The sequence below is a fragment of the Blennius ocellaris genome (genome assembly GCF_963422515.1).
Source record: "Blennius ocellaris genome assembly, chromosome: 2".
Classification (NCBI taxonomy): domain Eukaryota; kingdom Metazoa; phylum Chordata; class Actinopteri; order Blenniiformes; family Blenniidae; genus Blennius; species Blennius ocellaris.
In genome coordinates, this window is record NC_137651.1 from 6,962,364 (window position 1) to 6,986,371 (window position 24,008).

The 24,008-nt window shown below is 41.3% G+C and overlaps 1 protein-coding gene across 1 annotated transcript; it reads left to right on the plus strand.

Annotated features, from left to right (window-relative positions):
- Positions 1-2,796: 2,796 nt before the first annotated feature.
- Positions 2,797-23,212, plus strand: cwf19l2 (CWF19 like cell cycle control factor 2; the record flags this gene model as incomplete). The annotated part of the gene is given in 21 exon segments (XM_080502743.1): positions 2,797-2,889; positions 3,804-3,914; positions 4,243-4,359; positions 4,760-4,876; positions 5,108-5,227; positions 5,371-5,464; positions 6,612-6,727; positions 6,963-7,503; positions 8,348-8,564; positions 10,458-10,575; positions 12,268-12,369; positions 15,439-15,567; positions 15,871-15,922; positions 15,925-16,007; positions 20,471-20,683; positions 21,457-21,573; positions 21,671-21,826; positions 21,931-22,011; positions 22,180-22,281; positions 22,996-23,077; positions 23,080-23,212. Coding segments are annotated over 21 exon segments (2,838 nt in total). The 3' UTR covers positions 23,157-23,212.
- Between the last annotated feature and the right edge of the window lie 796 nt (positions 23,213-24,008).

Consider the following 24,008-nt stretch of genomic DNA (forward strand, 5'->3'; position numbering starts at 1 on the left):
TTGGAAAATTATACTGCCCAAGAAATCCACAAATGAAAATGAAGGGAGTAAATCTTAAGACACCCTGGTTTTAAGCTTACTCTGTATAATGCAACATCACAATCTTTTTTTTCCTGGTGATCCAAACTCGTTCAAGCTGAAAAGCAAAGGTTTTCAAGCAGTGGGTTTGAAAAAAAAGAAAGAAATAAAGTAAAACCTATCTCACAGAATGAGAACCTCATGGTCATAGGTAATTGTCTGAGCTGGTGTTAACAAGAGCCCGAGGTTTTGTCCGCTCTGAGGTTGTCAGAGAAAACCATAATGAGACATTTCTTAGACTCGACAGAGACCCTGAAGTACTCTCTCCTACATTTATTTGGACGGATCCTGCTTTTGTATGTTGATGAAAATGGGCAAGTCCACAAGTGTTTGGCTTCAGGCAGCCCTCCTGAGAGACAATGTGCCATAATTATTATAAAGAAGTTTTATATTAAGAAATCTACTGCCTCCTTTGACTTAATCTGTCTTGTAAGGAAGCCAGAGTGACTTTAACCTAAGGTTAGCAAGTAAAAAGCATAAATTCACCCTTCTCCAGATCAAAGATTGAAATGCATAAAGCTACTTCACCCTTTTCAAAGATAATAAAATGAGACCGTAAGCCAGCAACACTTTCAGACATTTTGAAAAAATGGAACGTTGACATGATAATTATCAGTGTGTGTAATGAAAATGAATTAAGAACATAAAAACAGGTGAACAACAAAATCAGTAGTGTCACAGCTTTGATATTTGCAGACATTATTATACAAAGGCTTAGCAACTATTTAAAATTAAAAACATTTTATTAGCATTACAAGAATTGCTATGAGATCCCAAGAGCTAATAACATGAATATCTTAATGAGAGAATCATTAGCAAGACATTGACCTAAAATCACTACTCGGAGTGAGAAAATGTGAGAGTTGGGGGTTGGGGATTCAAGCTCTTTCATCCTCAATGATGACTAAATGAACAAGTAACACGTTCCAGTTTTGACAGAGTGGTAATTAACATTTTGCAATAAACCTGATTTATAACTTTATACCCATTCATTCTGCCACAGCTGTTCACACAATTACTGTTTCCAGGATGTGTTTTACCAAACGGCTAAAAGACAGAATGAATGGTCGGATAATGGAGTATTGATGTCGGGAGAGTGAAGCATGGTTATTTGTTGTGGCTCCTCGGTGGCAGGGAGTTATTGGTCGGCGGCTCTTCAGTCCTCTGGGACCCACAGAGACAAACACATTAAGGTGGGGAGGGCTTGGTGGCTCGTATCGACTGCGGCTTATTGATTGAGGTGAAGCTGAGTGTGTGTGTGTGTGTGTGTGTGTGTGTGTGTGTGTGTGTGTGTGTGTGTGTGTGTGTGTGTGTGTGTGTGTGTGTGTGTGTGTGTGTGTGTGTGTGTGGGTGGGTGTAAGAGTGTGAGAGAGATAAAAACAAATAAAAACTATTTGAATGTTGTTGTTGAACCATATTGTAACTTGACATTTTGAGTGATAATCAAAATCAGATGATATCCCTTCCTCATGTGTAGCTTATTGATTTGAAGTGTACAAGACATTTAAAATCAGCTGCCAGAAGTCAATAGACATTTGATTTGGGACAGAATCAATTCTCCGATGGAATCATGGGCAGTCTGTGCGTGTGCCAGGGTGCCAGGGGTTCATGCCAGGCCCTGAAAAGGCTCATTACATGGTCATGAATGAGATTCAAGCCAGCTAAATCCAGGAGGACCTTGATCTCTGTGAGAAGAGTCCAAATCCCACTGGCATCCGTGAAGCCTGTGAACAGCCTGAGAAATGTCTTTCACTGCACCCTGAGACAAAGATGAGGCTCAGTTGACTTGTCATGAGGTTAAAAACGTGGCCATCAGACTTGTTATCAGGTCTTTGATACAGAATCAGAATCAGAATCAGAATCAGAATCAGAATCAGAATCAGAATCATCTTTATTGTCATAGTAACAGGTACAACGAAAATGCATAGAAAGTTTGGGGGAAAGAAGAATGAGGTGAGGAGAGGAGGGAAAAAGAGGCAGATTACAGACTGTGCTCTAAAAGGAGCACAGTCTGTAATTGTGGGAAAAAAAATCCACCTCAGGCACATTTAGCATCAACACAGACAGGTTACAACATATTTCTCGAGACAGCACTTAGGATATGTGAAGGCTAGTTTTGCAGCCCGCCGCTGGGAGGAGGTGAACAAAGATGTATCAGTGTGTCATTCTGATTTGGCTACTGCTGTGACTAATCAAAGTTTCAGTGACGTTTTCAAATTTTTTGCCAAACAAATATGAAACAAACAAAGTGAGGTGAAGTAATGGGCACATTCGAGAATAACAAGGTTGGATGGTTAAATACTGAAGTGAGAATTAGAAAAAGGAAATCAGATTTGAACGACATTATGATTGTGTATTAGCTGTAGCTTTAATGGTGGAAAAATACCATTTTATATAGAGTTTTGCTCAGAATACTTGGGGACGGGGCATGATTGTGCACACAACATCACAGCAGTGAAATACATCATCAAACTTAATCTGTATTTTGTTATTTCTTGTTAAGAGCTAAGAGGTAAATGCTATTTTAAAAAGTGTGAAAGATAATCTAGCGTTAAACGTTGGATTATTCATGATTTTCCTCACAAACAACGTCAGTTTTATTGGTCTAATCGGTTTGTACTTTATAGTGTTTCCTCCTCTGGACTACAACTCCCACAAATTAACCTGTCACGTCACGGCGACGTATGATGACGTCAACGTAACGTTGACGGAGGTGTCATGGCGGCCTCCGGAGTCAGTTTCGAGAGTTCAAGCAGCATCGATGAAAGAAAGGCTGATAAACGACAGGCGCGACAAGAGGCGTTAGAAAAGGTACGAGCAGTTAGTATCGGAAACAACAGGGGTGTCCGTTGGCCTCGTGTTTTGATGCTCTCACGAATCGTTAAATATTTTCTCCATGTTTTTCCCAGTTGAAAGCTAGCAGGCTAGCTAGGCTAGCAGCCACCGTTTGTTTTACGTGCATGACGTCCGTCACTGAACCGAGGTCTTCTTTTACTCCTTGATTCAAACTAATGTTTTTTTTACGTCTGTTTTCTTCGGTCTCCAAGAGCCAGCTGTCACATGGATCTTATAATCCCGGGTAATCTGTCTGATTGCAGGCATGTAATTGCAGAACAAACACACTGAGTGAGGCAGATAGGAGAGCTGCTGCTGTGTTTCATGCATGTTTTATGTCTCGATCGCAGCAATTCAGTTTCAAGGCCGCAGCAACCTCGTTGCTGTAATTGCATATGTACACAGTTTGCCATTTGCGTGCTATCTTTTAACTGCAGCGTGTTGACTTTTCCTCTCAGAGAGCAGGTGGGCGATACGTCCTGCAGATGATCATTGGAGGCAGAAGCCACATTATCTGCTGAGCTCACCTGTGGTTCATTTGGCCAAAGCAAAGACTGTGGCTGTGTCTGATTGTTTTTTCCTTAATCTGAAGCGGAAGTCACTTTTTATGACTCACTGTTTTCAAATATATATTTCTAAGTTCGTCAGGACATTTGGTGGTTAAATATTTGAATGCCAGAGCTGTTATCTATACCTTCGTGGCAGTAGCATCTATCGCTCTGTTCATTATGACAGTAGCATCTCTGTAATAGCAACTTTTACTTGAGCATTTTAGTACGCCTTGTGTATTACACTTCTCTACAGGTTGACAAATCAGAACGTTCAAATGTTGATGTGTTCAAGTTTCTCTTCATGCTGGGTTTTTTTAACTTTTATTTCATGTCGCCCAGGCCAAAAAGCAGTATGAGAAGGAGGAGAGAAAGAAGCAACTAAAGAGGCAGAGGGGGGAAGACACATGGATGCTCCCTGAGATCAACGAGAGGCTGCAGCAGATCGAGGAAGTAGGATATTTTCTTTCTCGTACACGTAATCAGAATGAGCAAGGCTTGTACACAGATCTGAGACCTGAGAGTCATTGTTAGAAGTTGGCAAATTGTTGGATTGATATATCATGTATGTCATTACAAAACATTGTCACTGTGGTGCAACATGCTACACTTCTTCTGTCAATGTCACTATTAAAAACAAGAGGAGACACGGGAAATCTTTTTTTGTAGACCGTACCTTTTTATAAACTCATTTTTATTTGTTATCTTAATTGTGGCAGCAAGGAGCAAAAAAAGTTACCCCTTGTGTCCTTTACAATCCCTCCATCTTCATCTCTTCCAGGAAGCGTCTGATAAAGTAAAAAAAAAGAAAGACAAGAAATCTAAAAAGAAAAAGAAGAAGGCCAAAAAGGAGAAGAAGGCATCTGAAACGGGAGATGGCTCCAATGACAGCTCAGAGGTGATTAATGTTCAGTTTTCGGTGCATAAGTCTTTTAATTAATTCATGGGCAGCCTGGAAGTTAGAAAATCAAACTTGTGTTTGCTGGTTTGCGGGAACGGATCTGAAAGGTTAACACAATGGGCCCCTGCACAAAGCCCTTGATCCCAGTCGCAAGTCCCCGATCATTTCTGCAAGGGGATCATTAAAAATCATCTCGATTGGTTATGGAGTCATTCTGCCTGTCTCCGTGACCGCTAAACTAATAACATAACGTCTTGCAATGAGGTGATGAAAAATATTGTGTATGAATCCTGTTGTTTTTCCTATAGAATGAAAAGGAAATGTGTTGAAGTTTGCGTGGATATTGTACTGTGTTATACATTCAACTTTTGTTTATTTACCCCCCCCAACACATCAGGGCTCAGCGGATGAGTGGGTTGAAGCTCAGTCTCAGACACAAACCACCAAAGCTTGGAAAATTACGGATGCCTCTGAGCCTTCAGAGAACAAGCTCAGTCCAGCCCAGAGTGTCCAGGTAATCACATTATCAGTACTAACTGTCAGTGTATCTCATCAGAACAGTGTTACATTTTTTTTTTGTCACAAATCATATGTGACTGCAAAATCCATCAAATCTTGGGGGGGATTTTTTCCAATATTTGTCTATTTTTGTGTATAAGACCTATCACCTTTATTGACATCATCTGCTTTTTGTGTGCAGTGTGCTGCTGTTTTTGCTTGTAACTGGTTTGTCTTTGACTTTTAGAGAGACGAATGGATGACCTTTGATTTCTTGGCAATGAAAACCACTTCCACCTCGGAGAGAAGAGCAGAGAAAGATCGGCAGAAAGAGGAAGAGCGAGCAAAGGCTCAGGCCATTGAACAGGTGTGTGTTTATAAAATCAATGTGGCAGGTGACTTTAGGGGGACTTTTTTGTGTGCAACTTTTTTGTAGCTTTCTTCATCTTAATTCTCATTTGTTATTCTGAGTACTGATTAGAATGTTTTTGTTTGGCTCCGTTTGCTCAGGCTGGTTTGCACAAACTGGAGCTGAACCCATATTGGAAAGATGGAGGAACAGGTCTGCCCCCAGAGGAGATTGCGGGTACTGCGGTTAAAAAAGGTAGTAATAGTTTTTATAATAAAGCTTTTAGCTTGTTGAAAACGATCTTCACACCTCAGAATTGAACTTTATCTGACGTTTGAGTTCTTATTCACCTCTACTGATAATAAAAGAATAACTGGTGTGCAACTTTGGTGGTCATGGTTATTATTGCATTTCACATACTCCTTTCATACTTTAGTTTAATCATTGTGTCCCAGATTATTCTGGAAATACTTGATCTAACTTATAATTTATTCTTGATGTTAGATATGCATAGGGTTTCACATTAAACTTTCGGTTGTACTCTGTTCAATACTCACTTCTGCATCAGCATGCCTCTTTTTACCATCTTTGATCATTTTTCATCATACTCACTTAAATTACGGTTTCATTGGTTGGCTCTGTAAACTCTTTTCAAAAATAAATTCAAATATAATCTACAATTGGGCCCATTTTATTTGAAGAATTTTGATTAACAATTTCCCTGGCTAAACATACATAATAATATAATACATGCTTACATAATGTGTAAGGATTTGATTAATTTTTTCTGTATCGCGTGTGGAAAATGTCTGTCAAATAATGTATTAGTCAGTAAGCTTCAATATCTTATCTTTCCCACCTATCTGCTTCTGTCATTCCTTTGTAGACTGTGTTGAGGTCTGTGATTTACATTTCTGAATTTTTTTTTAATCAATGTAAAATCATTTTCTTTGTGTGTATACGTGTCTATTTCTGGAGTGTGTCGGTGTGTTGAAGGGCAGTACAATTTTTAGAAATTAGTGAGTACTTCACTATAAATACTGTTTCCTCTCGAGGTGAAAGGGCCTCCCTGTTGTTTATTTTAACAGCAAGGAAGAATCAAACACATATATATTGTTCACAGATATCAGGTCTTGATTCTTTGTGGGGACTTTTGTCTCTGAACATTGTAAAGTTCTTAAAAAAAGAATTAGATAAGTTGTTACTGGAACAACAGGGCTGATGTGTTGGCAGAAGTAGGTGCAATACATGTATCCCACTGAAGGGGAGCAATATGTCCAGAAGGTAAAATATAAATTTTGTCCCAAAAAACAAATGACACGCCCCTTTAGACTTCTCTTCAATCTGTTCATTTGTACTGTATTTCTTGAAACAAGTTTTTCCCCCCAATGCGTCTCCACAGGCCCGGTGGTAAATGATGGCGGTTTTAGCTGGCTGAAGAAGAGCTACCAGAGGATGAAGGAGCAGGCGGAGCGGGAGCAGCGCAGTCTCAACGACGTGGTGTCTGAGAGATACGGAGTGAGGACTGATTACAGCTGCATGCAATCAAATGAAAAACCCACTTCGCCGATCAAAACATCGGCTAATATTGACGTTTGATGTACGCGTGCCTCACACACGTACTCGCTCGTTGTGTCATGGCCAGATTGGCGTTATTAAGCACGGCTCCTAAAACAGATTGGTTGTTAGTCAAAATCTGAATTCCACACTTGAGAAATTATTAATAATAAGTCTTATATTTCTCCTTTTGCAGTCCATGGAGGAATTTCAGCAGAGGCTTGCTGAAGCCGAGGAAGCTGTGTATGAGCAGAGGAGAGGGGGAGATGGCCCAGCCAGAGGCAGCTGGAGAAGAGAAGAAGAGACCAGATGGAGGAGAAAAGAGGAAGAGACAGAAGGCAGAGACCGATGGAGAAGAAATGAAAGAGATAGAGACTTACCGTCCCGAGACAGAGAGAGACGCACTGCTGGAAGAGACGAGGAGAGAGAGAAGTATCGAGGTAAAGAGGAAGCGAGGGGTCAAGATGTTGAGGAGTATCGAGAGAGAGAACGGGAGAGAGAAAGACGCAGGGAGAGGGATGGAAGAGACTGCGATCACGAGCGAGAAAGACAGAGGGATAGGCAGAAAGAAAGGAATAGATATAGGGATGACGATGGAGGGCACAACAGAGAGAAGGAGGAATCGGGTCGGTCAGCATCAGCATCATCTGAACAAAGTTGGAGTAAACGACCGCTCTCACTCGGGTCACTACAAGGTCGTTTCCTCAAACCCACAGAAGATGAGGACGGTAATGAAGGTGAGTTTGTGTCGCAACATTTTGTTATACGTCCCTCACTGGGTTGTGCATCATTGCATTTGGTATCGAGACGCTTCTCAAAGAGAACAAACACTATGACTTGAATGAGGAATTGAGCGATCGCCCTCCCACCTTGTCTGACACTCGGCAGCAAATTTTGATTAACTTTTGCCTTCAAAATAAAATCCACAGGGAAAGGTTCTTTTGTTGACATCCGGTGGGATTATTTGTTCGGCCTGCAACTGTCAAGCTTGCTAAAATCATTAGCTTTTTCAACGTTAATTTCATCCCTTTAAATATTCCATGTTGTCCTAAGTACACTTGCATCATATTTCTATTTAATATGCATATTTTTCAATAGAAATAAGCATCAGTTACACGAGTCCATGAAAGTATTGGGCATGTTGGGGAAAGGAAAACACATTCTTTTCTTTTATTTCTTTTTTGAAATTGCACCCTGAATCTTCTCTCACCTGTCCCGTCTACAACCTGGAGCTGCAGAAAGACATGCCATCATCACAAAAGTAATGAAGCAAAGCAAATAAGCAGATGAGAAACTGATAGGTGGGCTGATTTTTATAGTGCCAGAGAAACAGAAATGACATTTTAGTTGAAGGTTCTGAAAGTCATTCAGGAAAAAGATCATTTGAAAAATATTTGATGAAATGTTGAATTGAACATTCTATTAATGTGTTGTCTTACTGCAGAAGTGCTGCTGTAATGACAAAGTTCTGTTTTCTTTTTTTCTCGTAATAATTGACAATTGAACGTTTGAAATGCTAAAGTGTAGTTTTGGCAGGTTTAAACGGATTTGAACAGTTTCATGACTTGTTCCCCTGTGCAGCACCAAGTCGCCTCCGTCCTCCTGCACGGTCCTCTGCAGGATTCCTGAAACCCAGTTCTGACGACGAGGACTCGGGCCCACGGAGCAGCAGCAGCAGCAGCAGTGCTCCCACCTGGAAAAAGAGCAGCACTCCAGAATCTGACAGCTTTACAAAACCACCACAGGAAACCCAGAGGCATACTGAGAAAACGGCTCTCCAACCAGCCGAGCTGTCAAGGTTTCACACTTTTTTATTTTTGTTGCCCTGAGAAGAAGAGTTTTTTTCTGTGATGTGAAAGTGGATAAGTGCTGCAGAGATTATGGAATGGTTCAGTTGTGTTTGAACAGATGATTGTTTTGACACAAGCTACAAAAGTGTCGTATTTGGGATGCTGTACACCTAAGTAAGCTGCTGTGTATTTTATTTCTATTCTATTAATGTAGGTGTTCAATACTCCACTGGGATTTCTAAAAATTTTTAGTTTTATTATATTTTTGTGGGACTCATAATGGTAATGAAAACTGTGAACCAAATACACTCCTACATAGAAATGATTCAGTCTTTACTAGTGAAAGGAAATCAGTTTGTATTCAGAGGTCACATGTTGCTGACATACGGTTCAAGAGGTACTCGCACGTCAATGTTATATTTGATTTTTCTATACGTTATGTCTTTGTAATTCTCCTTTACAGAGGTTTTACACTAATCTTTCCATTGATCTGGGCAGTCTCTTCACATATTTACTTGATTCGTCAATGCATGACGACCTTATCTGCTTTTAGACATTACTTTTGTAATCCCTGGAACCCCCCCAACCCCTCAGATATCTGAACTGTGAGCCTGTTGTATAGAAATTCTCCACCAGAAGTAAACATTTTTTTTTTAAAACTTGGGTCACATTAGTTGGATTTTAAAATCGGGGCTTCCAGCCTTTCATTAGCTCTAAAGACGACACGTACCAGATGTAATCTAACTTGTACATTTTGGTTGATGTTAGATATATAAGATTTAGCTCTTAGTAGTTCTTAGATTCCATATTCCATAAGTAAACCACAATGGTGGTTTACTTATGGCTTGTTGACATTTACAATACATTCATACACACTTCTAAGAGGTGTATGAGAGTTCAGCGTTTCAACAGGTTGTGTTTTTCTTAGTTCCCACATAAAGCCATAGATAGCGGGTGGTTAGTTTGAATAGTGTTTACTTCCAGTGCTGTTGCTACCACGTTCTGTTACAGAAATTCAATATTGACCCTTTCTCTTTGGTCGATTTGTCCTCTTGTATGCATGAAACGTGCCTGGCCTGGCCTCTGGGTTGATTTTGAGCTTTTACATTTATCATGCTGGAAAATTCACTCATTGGTTACACAGGAACACATTTTCTGTGTGTGATTGTCACATCGTCTTAGTTACTGATCATTTAAAGAAAACCTGTATTTTCCCCTCGACTGCAAATTGAAATATGGACTGAAAAGAAATGGTAAAAGTAAAATGTCTTAAAGGCCACCATATTGAAAACACTCCTACAGTTCAACACACTGTGCGTCTCTGTTGACGAGCATCCTCGCTCTGTGAAACCGTCTTGGTGCTTCCATGTTTTGCCTCATTAGGCTAAGTTGTTTGCGTAAACCACCACCCAGAGCCCCTGCGGCATGAAATGAGTCGACAGTGCGGTAGCAGAATGAAATGATCCTGTGAGAAGTGTAATAGCCTAGAACGATGCTTCCTGGGCTGCAGTTCACATCCTCCCAGGCAAAGGCTGTAATGATCAATGAGAGGGAGGGAAAAGATGCAAATGAATCATCACGGGATAAACACTGCCAGAGAGTTCAGATGCAAGACAAGTAAGCGGTTAAATTAAAAACTTCACAAATAAGTTTCCCATTAGAGGATTTTAACGCTGCTATGATCAGGGTGGAGTTATTGAGTCACCGATTCCACTTGCTTGCAGGAAGATGTGGGAGAACTGGAGCAAAGGTTGGTTGAGTGTCAGTGGTGGCATCATCGATTTGTGAATCTTTGTCTTCTCACGAAGTTGGTTACTTACTCTTGAGTTTCTTTTCTTATTTATATTTATCAGCTTCATTTGTTTTTTTTATTGTAACCTGTAAATTCCCATTTGTGTCAGGAGTCGGAGTGAAAGTGAGGATGATGTTGAGCAAGAAGAGGAGGCTCCATTGATGTCCGAGGACGAGATGAACAAACTGGGGTCCAAGATGATAAAAGCTGAGATTATGGGCAATACGGTGAGATTTATTATTATTTTTGATCTTCAGAATCGCCCTACTAATGTTGAGACGCTCTCAGAATCATAAGAAACAAGTGAAGGGTAAAACTGTCCGTTGTTTTTTCAACAAACATTTTTCATAAGATATTTATTGGGGGAAGTTTGAATGAGATAAATTATGAAATAAACTTCAATGCAAATCGCAAAAAGTTATGACAGGTACAGAGTGCATAAAGCCTGACCAGTTATCTCAAAGTATCCATGGAATATTAAGTCCAGCATCCAGCCAAAAACTACTACTTGTGCGGGATTTGGGACGAAAACTCGTCAATTAAAGGGTTTCTGGCTCATGTTGGTGGTCTGCCGCAATGTAAAGAGCATTTTATTTCTCTAATGAGTCACCAACAACTTAAAATATGGAAACACTTCATGAGGCCTCTTTAGATAAAATATTATAATGAATATCAAACTTGTTAGTAGTTACTTTGATGTAAAGTACGACTTCATCTTGAGTGGGCCGGGGCAGAAAAATGTAATTTATATGGTGCCAAGTAGGTTTTTGCAAAATCAAACAACGAGTACAGGAAACTACAACAATCTCAACATAAAGCTAATTTTATTGATGCTTTCTGGTGCAAAAAACAGCGAAATGTCCAAATACTACTTCTATAGCTGTTGCACTTTGCAGCATTCTGTGTGCATGTTGCCGGCACTGCGGGACAGTTTTGACCCACAAGCCTTATGTTTGACACTCCTGACATAGACCAAACTGTTGGTTAGTCACCTGTATTACCACATTATTACCTCATTATTATGAGTTTCTTTCTTTCAGGGTGAAGTTAAGTTGAACTGGCTGTAGCAACATGTAGTATACTGTATAGAGTGTAGTTGCTGCTGATTTGCCTTCCATCGGCGTTATTCCTGCAACTCGCTTGTTTGCATACCTTTAGCAGCCCAGCAGGGGAACCGTTAATTTGAAACATTGATCTGTGTTCCCGCCTCCTCCATCAGTTTTCACATGTTAATGCTGAGAGTCTCTTTTAGAAGGTGTCAGAGTTGTGCGTTACACTAACGCGAACACACAGCCGTAAGTATTACCTGACATGAGGAATCTCCCAACATAACGAAGCAATTAACCCGACATTCCTGAGTCACTTTCTATCCATGTACTCATATTTCTTGGTTGTTGTTTGGACATTGTTGTCCTGTACTTATAAAAACATTGTCACGGCAATGTGGCTCAAGTGATTCTACATGTGCTTTTAAAGTTTTTACGCTTAAAGAATGTGCCTCAAAATGTTATTGCACTTTATTCTAATTTGCCTTAAAACTCTGCATTTTATCTTTTGAATTTTGTCTATGAAAATCATCACTATCTCACTTTAACTATTGTCTCTGTTGTCTAATAATGTGAAGTGTGCTGCAGACCTCTTGACCAGGTCTCACTTGTCAAAGAGATCTTGATCTCAATGGGTTTTATTTTCCTGGTTAGATAAATGTGCTTGCACTGCTTGAAAGTTTAGTTTAGTTTTGAAACTAAATAAAAAGAAATAATAATAAAAATCCAAGATTATGTTAGAAACCTTAATTCTAATACTTTAAAAAATATTTAGCTTAAAGACATTGATGTACTTCTTTTAATAATTTTGTCAATATAGTCCGCGATCTTAAATGTGTATGCTATTAATGTGTTGACGTTTGTGTATTGCAGGCCATGATTGAGAAGCTGAAATCCCAACTGGAGGCGGCTCAAAAAGCGAAGGAGCGCCATGCTGCCAGAAAGACGCTCCAAGAAGCATCTAAAACCAACCAGGTATGTATTGAAACCGTGTTCAGTTCAGTTCAATTCAACTTCATTTATATACTGCCAAATACAACGGATTCGTAAGCGAGGGTGGAAAGGAAACACCCCGAACAGGAATGGAGAACCAGGCTCAGAGGTGGCAGCTTTCTGCTGTTCCAGGAGAGGAGAGAGGAGAGAGGAGAGAGGACAGATTAATAAGACGGAGATCCACTCAGTGAAGATGGATCAGGGCAGGAGGCTTCAGATCAGGAACTTTGTTTTTATCTCGTGCACCATCAAACTACCAGGTTACTTTTAACAGTAAAAACAAAAACAAAAACTGAACATCATTAAAGTATATAAATATAACTTGTGCTTCAGGACTGTTTTATAATCTACTTGGAGACGATGTCATGGGCTCATTTTGAAATCTGGTTTAACAGTACCAGTTCACTCTGGTGGCGCATAAATTGTTGACCTTGAGTGTGTGTAACCTTTGTTGAAATCCCAGTTGCAGCTGGATCTTCAGGGCCGTTTTGCAGAGACTTCACACTAAAATGCACATTATGTGCACTTTGATACTGGATGTTATAATGAAACACAAATGGATGGATATAATCTGAAATACAAATCAAATATACACATGATTCATCACTTATATTCCCTGATATGATCCATACCACACAGATGTTTGTCTGTAATAGTATTTTATAAAGTTGCAGCCATAGAAGTATTTATAATAAGCAATCATACTTTCCCTCATTAAGAAAACAATGAAGGAAATGTAAGATTGTGGGAGACTGCGTTTTCGATTTCTCTTGACTTTTAAGTTAAAATGATACAGAATGAATATATTTTAACATTTTATTTCATCTTCCATCCATCATTGTAATATCCAGTTTATTTAGTTCAGGGTGGTGGGGCGCTGGAGTCAATCCCAGACGAAATTTGATTTAGAATAGATAAATTCTAACTGTGCAACTTTAAATATTTCATTTAAGTACAGGAATATTGAACTGTTCTTCCAAGATGCTCCTCTACAAGCAGACGGCCCTTACCATAAAACGCACACTTTCAAGTTTAATCTAATTGACAAGTTATTTTCTTCTCTCACAGTGCAGGAGCAAATCCAAACATTATTGGTTGAACACAGCTGGTTTTGACATCCTCCTTTTTTCTCATTATCCGAACAGTAAAACTTCTCTTTGGACGTGACTAAACTCTTTCAAGTTACATCTGATTGTGTTTTAAGGACAATTTATTTAAAATCCCTGTGCGGCCTGTCTGGAAGCTGCTACTGTTCAGCACCTCAAGTCGTCCCAGTGAGAACCAAATGTGTGTTGATCAACGCTTCCCTACGAGGGGTGAGGCGGAGTGCGGCCTCATGGTAGTGTGTCAGTTTGAAACATTAGACCGCCGGCTGGAGACGGGCAGAGTGACACTGAGAAGGTATATTTGTGTCAACGTGCTGGCGTCTGTTGTACAGGCGGTTTTAGAGAGTCACGGCTGTGCTTGGACATCCCAGCTTCGCTGTGTGTGGCCACACACACACACACACACGCACACGCGCACACACACACACACACTTTTCTACATTTATTTGAATGGTGGAGTCTTTCTGACAGGAGCAGGCTCCAGTCAACATTAGACAAAACATGGAAATCGGTCTTTATTTATAAAGCAAGCATGGATATCATCATCTGCAAGATGGAGCACATTTATGGCCAGACAGGCCTCCTGTCCAAACAAAAGGGCCGAGGTGAAATACATCTCAAGGTTTTGGAGAAAATACCATCATTCTTGGTTTTAATGCGCTCTTCAGCTGAGGGGTGCTTCAGAGACTCTGAAGATGAAGTGCTGTTGATTTGCACTCATTTGAGACCCTTCCAATGTGTCTTGTTGGTGGACACTTGTGGCTTTTCTTCACCGTTTCGTATGTTGACTCTTGTTGCCTTGTATTCAGTGGCTGCGCTGTATGTAGTCATTTTCATATGTTCTCTGCTACTCCTACCTCAGTCTCAATTCTTGCCTTTCTCTCCTCTTGCCAGGTTTGACTTTATTCTTTTACAGGCTGTTAAAGCAGACTTTTTATGTTAGGCCATTTGTTTTTTTATGAATATGATACATTTTATTGACTCCTCCTTTTGAAATAAGGTTTCACTGAGGTGTAAAAAGATATTTAGGCAGCTTATACTCTTTTATTTGGCCACATTGGTCTTTGCTGGGTGCTTAACAGGAGCTAATACAGCACTAATACAGCACACTGCAATACAAAGCTGTTTATTTAGGTCCTAGCACAGTATTCCCCAAATTTCCACACGTTTTGCTGTGCTTTTTGTGTTGTGATCTCAGCAAATGGGCGGAAGAAAAATAGTTTTGATAAACCGTTGCCTGAGATAGTAATCTATGTGAGGCAGGCGCACTTAAAAAAAAACCCCCCAAAAAACAGTTTATGGGATAAGGGCAGGAAACGGCAGAGAGAACATTACAGAATCCACTTAGAACAGCAGAAAGGAATATCACTGGGCTTGAACCGAATATGTTTGTGATGTGAGCCGAGAGAGCGCACCACCATGCCGCTAATGTATTCATCTCTTCAAATGCAACATTAGCATAACATTTATGTCGGCATACATACAGCATTTCTTCATATTCATATTCTATCAATATGTTTAAAATGGTTTCAACAAGCTCCACATTTCTTTATACGTTGCAATGTGTTTACTTTTCTGACTCAAAATTGATCATATGAAGACGTGAGGCTGGAAAGGTGATGTTGAGCTGGCTTTTTGGAACCACACAGGATGGGCGGAATTAAAAATGAACTGATCAAAGGGGCGGCTACAGTTGAGTGGAGAGGTCAGATTGAGGAGTTTTGGACTCGTGCTGGTGAGCGAGGGTCGGTATATTGGACCACAGAGAAGATTCATGGATTTAGTGACGGAAAACATTAAGATGGTTGGTGGAGCAAGAAAGAAATGGGATATGGTGCCATGGAAACTTATTATCAGTTTGGCAACCTCAGAACAAAGAAGAAGGAAATGCCTTTGTGCACTGACATAAATAAACCTAAAAATGGTCCTGGTTATTCTTTTATAGGTTGCAGGTCGTTCCAGTGACGAGCAGGAAGTCCTGCTCTTCAGAAGCGACCCGTCCGGCCGGGCCTGGCCAGTGAAGGCTCCGTCCGGACCGCAGGAACCCCATGGAGGACGGCGAAAGAAGAAGCCGGTAAGAAGACAATTTAAGATGTTTTCTGTCAGGGAATTAAGCCAACACAGCTCCATCTATCTTCAAGTTAAAATATGTGGGAAAAAAAACCTCTCCACTCCATTTTCATTTCATTATAGATGTCTAAAGAGGCTCACTCTTTTACTCTCTTTTTCTTATTCACATTGATCAGAATTGAGTATACCTTATGGTACCAGCCGACACAGTTGTCCTAGTTTTCATGTGTCACTCCTCTCTTTCCCATGTCGTTCATCCCTTTTGGCTTTGTTGTTTACATCCTTGTCGTCTGTCTTCTTTCTCCAGATCGAAACCCATGTTGATGGAGAGCGTGTGCGCTACTTCCAGGACGATGACGGTGTGGTCTGCAGGAGATGGTGAGGAGGGAGAAGATGAGCTCGGCGCAGGATCAGAACGCCCTTTACTCTCGCATGGCTGCCAAGGTAAGCAGTACACAACCTGGCCATCACAGGAGGCTTGAACTGTCTATTCTGTATAGCAGTGCTGATGTGCAAGACGAAATAGTTTGCTGCTGTGAGGTTCCTTCACGGCACAGCCGTCAGTTTAAAGAGGTGAAGGATAAATGAACAGATTATCTCCTTTTCATGACAGGTGGAGGTTGTTGCTCTTTTTCGGCCATTCTCCCGACACAAGTAATGAAAAATGACCGTGTTGTGACCCGCGTGTCATATGTCATGAATTTATGGCTCTTATCTGGCCCATATCAGACCAAAATATTGCACAGCCTCAACCTCGGATCACCTTGGAACTGAGCACCTGCTACAAATAGTGTGTGACAAATGTTGCTTAGATTATCTCGTGGGATTAATCGTATTTATGAACTTATTAGTCAATTTACACCACAGCGATATGTGTCGTAGTGGCACATGGAACTATATAACATGAGGTGGATTTATGATTGTTTCCATTGAAATACTTTAACGGAGTCCATTAATGGAGGCTATGCATACTTTCTCTACCACACTGATGCTATTGAGTCACTGTCTCTTTCTCTCCACTACTACCACTCTTTCACTCCACCGTGAACTTGAAATAGACGTGCAGCAGCAGATTGGTATTGGCAGGTTGTGGTGGTGTGTGTCAGTCTATCAGCAGTTCTCCAGACTGCTGCACTTTCCCAGGAGCCAAAAAACAGTTTTCTTCTTGCGCCTTCTTCTCAGCTTTTTTTTTTCTCTCCGGATTAATGGGAATATGAGTCGTATTAATATTCTGTAATTGTACGAGAGAGAGAGAGAGAGAGAGAGAGAGAGAGAGAGAGAGAGAGAGAGAGAGAGAGAGAGAGAGAGAGAGAGAGAGAGAGAGAGAGAGAGAGAGAGAGAGAGAGAGAGAGAGAGAGAGAGAGAGAGAGAGAGAGAGAGAGAGAGAGAGAGAGAGAAGAGAGAGAGAGAGAGAGAGAGAGAGAGAGAGAGAGAGAGAGAGAGAGAGAGGAGAGAGAGAGAGAGAGAGAGAGAGAGAGAGAGAGAAGAGAGAGAGAGGAGAGAGAGAGAGGAGAGAGAGAGAGAGAGAGAGAGCTCCATGGCAATAAAAAGACATATTTAAACTGTCCATGTTCTTCTTTTCTCTGATTTCCCTTGTGCTCACTCAGACAGGCCACAGCCTCTCTCATTGAATCGATACACATGTGTGCTCACACATACACACACATTCTGCAGCTACAAAAAAAAAAGACACTAAAAATACATCTACAGTTACCATGGCAAGGCTTCTATAAATACCACTACTAATCACAGCTATAGATTGACGATGTTAACAAGCGACTGAACTGTATTTATCTACACATCACACCACACTTCCCTCGCCGGCACTTCCTCCAGATCCCTTTTGCTCCTTCTGTAATTATCTGTCTAATCCCTCTATCTGTCTGTCCATCTTCTTCTCCATTTTTACTAATCTGTATTCCCTCCTCGTCTCAGCCTGTTGTATCCCTACCAGCTCTCTATTTCACAGGAGCAGGCTTCTCAGTGGTTCTCTTGGTTTTAATGGCTTGCCTTTTTTTTCTTCTTTAATATAATTGTAAAATTTGGTTTCAGTTTACAAAATCCAAAGAAGAACTTGGTTTGTAAATGTGGGTGTTTTGTAATCCAGATGGTTTGGCTAAAAGACGGTGAAGCCAGGCGACCCAGTGTGTCTGTTCAACTCACTGTTGGGTCCAGAGTGATGGATATCTCCAGAACTGCTGACCCACTGCTTGATAATTCAGCCCAAAATCTCATATGAGATGGAATACATTTGAAAGAGCAGATGGTCACGGCTTTTTCACAGACATCTAAAGGTCTTTTTTTTTTTTTTTTTGCAAGCTCCATTAAGGTCATTTTCTTAAACATTATGATTGTAGCTTTACAGAAATAAAATTTTGAAATTGCTGCTCTTCAGTTTGCCTTTCATGTCATCCAAAATTGAGCATTTTAGCTTGTGGATGTTTCAGCTTTCTCCCTCCCTGAAAGGCCACTTTGCACGCCTTCCTTTGGAGAAGACTGTTCCAAAAAAAGTTGCGCCTGCGATTTGACACCAGGCTTGTCGAGTCGTGCAGGAGGATGTCTAGGATGGATTATTTTATTTTATTAAATTTTTAATGATGTATTTTAACTTTACATTTATTTTCACACTTCCAAACAAATAAGATTCACAAAGAAAGAATTGCGTTGGGAAAACAATTCCCCTGACCCAGGGGCTTTTCCTGGAAAAGTTTGTATAGTATCAGAGGTTTTACTTAAAGGTGTACAGGAGGATTTTTCCCGAATTTTAGGAAAGGACCGCCCTCTCCACCTTTTGAAAAAATGCACGGTGCGCAACGCTCTACCTGCTCCCGAGACGGAAAGCTACTAAAACGTGTGCGAGAGACGTGCACGAGCCCAGTTCTCCTCGTGCACGCTCTGTTTTACAAGTCGGCGTCACTCACATCGCTCACACAAGCTCACCGTAATAACTACTGACGATGCAAATTACAAAACAAACTAATCAACCCTGGAAAGTTACAATATAGACGTAGATAACTTTGACTGGAAGTGATTTGAAATGGATTTTCTCCAAATAGAATGCCAAACTTTACCTGTGGAGTAGAAACTTGGCGACTGAAGCGTCAGTGGGAAGCCCACCTGGGCTTTCAGCGCACGCCATCGTGTGAAAGAATCTCCCAAAAACAACTCTGGTCTTGTTTCTCTCTTCCCAAGCCTTTCTCTTCTTCTCATACACTTCGAAGACACTTTTTCTCTTGCGACCCTCTGCCATTTTCAAGTACCCGGTGAGAACTGCGAGCTCGCTGAAGGCGTAGCTCACCATACACACCTGAAAGCGCGCTATGCGCAGAAAGTGAAAACTAATAGATCCACGCTACCCAGGGACGAGCACGTACGACGGCCTTACGTCACCAGAATGATTGACAATTGGGAGGACCAATAGTCTTGATGATCCAGCCGGAAGTATAACATCCTCCTGTACACCTTCAAACATCTCAAACACTTACAGTGTGGTGTGCAAGAGATGGAAAAATAACACACACCTTTCACCTAAAGTGATTTCATCTGCTCCTACGAGTGCTTGTTTATGTCTTTATTGTGATAATGTCTGTCAAACCTGCATCACAAAGCACAATAAAGACCCCCAGACACAGATTTTCCAGCTTCCCAATTTCCTTGGTTACCAAGTCTTGTTCCTTTAAATGCGAGTGGTTGTTGGAAGAAGACCAAAAAAATAAATGCTTGTGACGACATTGGAAAGCAGCTGCAAATAAAATGGTTGGAGCTCCCAGTAACATGATGCTGGTGGTTGCAATCCTAATTCATTTTTTTTTTAAATGCAGTCATAAGTCAATCTTTACAGTGTCTTCATATTGCATCAAGAATTACATCATTACGAGCATGACGGCCTAATTAGTCTAGAAGTGTCAGTGTGTGTGTGATGACACGTGTGTAAGAAAATAACACTGCCTTGGCCAATTGCCATATGTGTGGCTACTCACTTAAATGCAGTCATTTACACACACACACGGTCAGGAAAGTAATCCAATTTTCATTCACTCACACACTCACTCCCCCACAGCCAGTCATATGCACACCTCATCCATGCTTGCCTCTCGCTCAGTTTCTCTCGCACGCACACATTTCAACCTGTTGCCTTGTCGCCATGGTGACAAGACGTTGAAACACCAGCGTCGATTCCTGGCGTCCTGCCTCGCACTGTTTACTCGTGTACAAGTCGGTATCGGCACGCCTGAGAACAACCAACGAGCCCAAAGCAGATGAAAAAATTAGTTTGGTCCATTTCTTTCCATCTTATGACATCCAGAGTAATTCTTCAATGGAGTTTGAGATGAAAGGCTCAAAACTAGAAAACATCCATGTCGTCTCATTTCAAATTGTGACAATCGTGTGCAATCTAGAGCCAATATAGAGTCGCCTATTCATCCAAAAGTCCAATTTTTGGACTGTGAGGGGAAACCATGCATACCCATGCATGCACAGGGAAGATCTGCAGACTCCATGCAGAAAGAGTCCGACACGGACTCAAACCAAGGCCAGATGCTTGAGAGCATCTTGATCAGTTCTGATAAGGAACGGCACTGGCAAAGCCTAAATTATGGTGTCGTCCCCCTATTTATAACTGTTATTCACCATGAGAAAAACATGTTGATGTGAAATGTGAGAGCACAGACACTCTTGTCTTGTACATCTCATCTCTTTTCATCGTGAACATCAGAATTAGCATCAGCACAGATCAGGACTATTTCACTGGTCTGTTGCTCCGTCTCATTTCATGGAGAGAGGAACCATGTCAGGTCTGACCAAGAATGAACATACTTCCATTACACATGCTCATCTCTCTCTTTTTTTTTTTCCCTTTCCTCCCACTGTCTCTCTCCTCTGTTGTTTCCTTCTCCACTCCTCAGATGATGGGCAAGACGGATGGCGACAACTACACGCTGGATGACATGTTTGTGTCGAGCGCGGCTCAGCGGGAGGGCGAAGGGAGGGAGGAGGAGAGGATGAGGAGCAGAGCCATCGGGGAGAGTAGGAGGCTGGCTGCCTCCATGGATAAATGCCAACACTGCTTCAGCAGCAGCGAGCTCCAGAAACATCTCGTCGTGGCCATAGGGAGCAAGGTGAGGAATTTCAAATGGCAACGGACAAGGAAACTTCTCCTCTCTGACGATTGTCCGCAATTCATTGAGACCTTTTTTATTTGTGCATTTTAGTATAATTTACATGCATCGCACACAAACTGAAATATTTAATCTCTGTTGGCAGTTTTATTACTCGTACTGTACCTTTAACTTAAGTGTAATAAAAATAAGACATGTAGTATTTAAGATGAACAATATTATAGGATCTCAAATTTGTAAAATTTTTCTTAAGCTTCATAATTGTCACAGAAATGCTTGTTCATTTGTTACTACTGTAAATAAATAACAAATACATTGGCAAGGCAATCATGTTCCAATATATCGAGATGCACTTGTATTAGTTTCTGAAACCAGTGGGGATTGACTGAACCTTCACTCTTTCTTCACTTTAATTCATTTTGAACCTTTTCTTCTGGCAGAGAAAACATAGCTTGGAATAAATTCCAGAATTGATACACAGACGTCCGTCTTCTGTCCCACAGTCCATTTGTTTACATCACTTCATTAGATTAACTGACTGAATCAAGGTATAAAAGTTATTAAAAGGTTATCCGAATATTTTGTGTCTTATAAGATACAGAAATGAAGTGATTATAAATGATAAAAGTTTGTGTATCCATATAGTTGCAATGAAAATAAAATTTTATACTGGATCGTAATTTTCTTTATGTGAGGCACATATCTATAAGCTTTTATCAATTCGTCTCCATCTTCTGCGGATGTCGTTTGACGTCTTGTTTTTCTGTCTTCAGGTGTATCTCAGTCTGCCTGCAGGAGTGTCTATGACCGAAGGACACTGTCTCATCTGTCCTCTGCAGCATCACTGCTCTGCCACGGGATTGGACGAGGACATCTGGTCAGAAATGCAGGTTCGTCTGTCAGTTCTGTTTCCACTGCAGCGGTTCGTACGTTCGCAGCTTTCATTTTTAGCTGAGCTCACCTCTGCTGCCGCTCTGCTGTCCTCAGCTGTTCCGGCGTACCCTGGTGCGAATGTTTGAGTCCCAGGAGCTGGACTGCGTGTTCATGGAAACACACATGAACCCACGCAGACGCCGACACATGGTCCTGGAGTGTATCCCGCTTCCCAAAGAGCTCGGCGACATGGCCCCGATTTACTTCAAGGTATCCACCGTCTCCTGTTTAATGTGTTTATTCTGAGTGGCTGTGATGATGTGGTATGTTTGAAATCAACGAAACGCTGTGATAACCCGTCTGTGTGTCTCCAGAAAGCGATCATGGAGTGTGATGAGGAGTGGGCCATGAACAAGAAGGTCGTCGACCTCTCCTCCAAGAACATTCGCAAAGCTGTGAGCGCTCTTCCTCATTATATATGATTCTGTCCTTTTTTTTTTTTTTTTTACTTTTCTCATAACCTGCTCCTCTGAACTTTTCTTGTCTTTCATTCCATTTTCTAATATGTTTTAACATCCGACCTGTTCGTATTGTCTTTTCTTTTCTTCATTGAACTCCATCAGGTTCCTCGAGGTCTGCCATACTTTGCTGTGGACTTTGGGCTTCAGGGAGGTTACGCTCATGTCATTGAGAACGAGCAGAAGTTCCCCCAATACTTTGGCAAGGTCAGTTGCGTGTAATTGTACGTTCTAAAGCTTTTTATTTGCAATCATTTTTAATTCATCCTCATTTGAAACCTCACAGTGCCACTGGTGCGTTCCATATACTGCGTGTCCCAAAAAAGGTCACTGTGGCTGCCACAGTGGTCAGTGTCACCCTTGTTTACACAGTCAATAGCAAAGTTAAGGCCGGCTAGTTGAAAACACTGCTGCTGCCCGAGCAGAGTCCAGGAAAGTTCATGTCCACATGCTTCCAGCACAAGATTTAGACTCCCCGCGACTGGTGGAGAACTTGTGATTCATTGACACGTCAATCTTTCGTCTCTCTGGGCGGCTGAATCGATACAACTGTCAAATTTAGGAACAATCATACGAGAGCGTGAAAGAAAACACCCAAAGCTGGGGTTTGTGTTCGCCGTGTCTGGCAGCCGGCTAATTGGACCATACTTCTTTCACAATGCATCCGAAGAACAGGACCGCTACAGCGGAAAACCACCTGAAGGGTTTGCTGAGAAACCGCTGGCCGCCTGGTGGTTTGAAAAAGCTGTTCCTCTGTGAAATGGGCCAGAGACGGGCGCGGAATGTTACACTGAACGAAAGGTGTCGAATGCCGTGGTCCTGTGTTATGTGTTGGAAGTCCGGCATCAGTGACAACCGGAATTATTTATGTTAATTTCACCCCGAGAAGTTTAATATGATGAACCTGACTTTCGTTCGCAGGAGGTGGTCGGAGGCATGATGGACTTGGAGCCTCGAAGGTGGAGAAAGATGATCAGAGAAAACTTTGACGATCAGAGGAAAAAGTCCTGCAGTTTTCACAGTGGTGGAAACCATACGACTGCACCAAGGCCGAAAGCCTAGCTGACCGAGATTCCCTTTGACCGAGTGCATGTATATAGAAATGTCTGTTTTTCCATGCATATAATAATGCAAGTATTCTTTCTCCTCTCAGATTTAGAATTCAGTGTAAAGTCTTGTGAAAACATTTTTACTTGAATAAACTTAAAAAAAAAAAAAAAAAAAAGATCTTTCTCACCGTTTACCTCATACGTGGTGCACAGTGGTAGTGTCCGTGTTGGATAGTGATGCCAAGACATGAATCAGAGCTCTTGTCTCTGTGTCACAACATCCTATTTCCCCAAGCCTCTCGTGTCTGTGCTGCCATTCCCCCGCTCTCCAACCGCTCTCCAACCCAGGAATTTAATTTCTGACTGTGTGGCTTCGTGATCCTTTGCAGCTGTCACTTAATTCTAAGAGGTTTTCAGAGTTGTCGCAGCCATATGGGTTTGTGTATAGGCTGCACACACGCACACATGTCACAGCCTTCACACCTCAAGTCTTATATTGGGATGCCTCATTCATATGTCTGTGAATCTGTCAGGAAGAAACAGAAAATAGTGACTCATGGCCACATCTGGATCAGTATTGATTTGACCTGTAGTGATACATTTGCATTGTTCACTATGTATGCAATATTCTTGTTCCAAAATATGGTGGAACTTCTCTAATTGTCATTTGGATGAAGTGATGTCGGAGATTTTGACCTTAAGTCGAAATAAAGCAGATGTAGTAATCAACAAGGTTTACATAACAGGCAATGCTAAAGTAGTGACAACCATATTGGTCGTCGCATTGTTGGTCATTTGAATTGATTCATCTTATCATGGTTTGACACAGATTTACATGCATTTTACAACTTGCGTGTGACTCCCACCTGACCTTTGACCAACCCC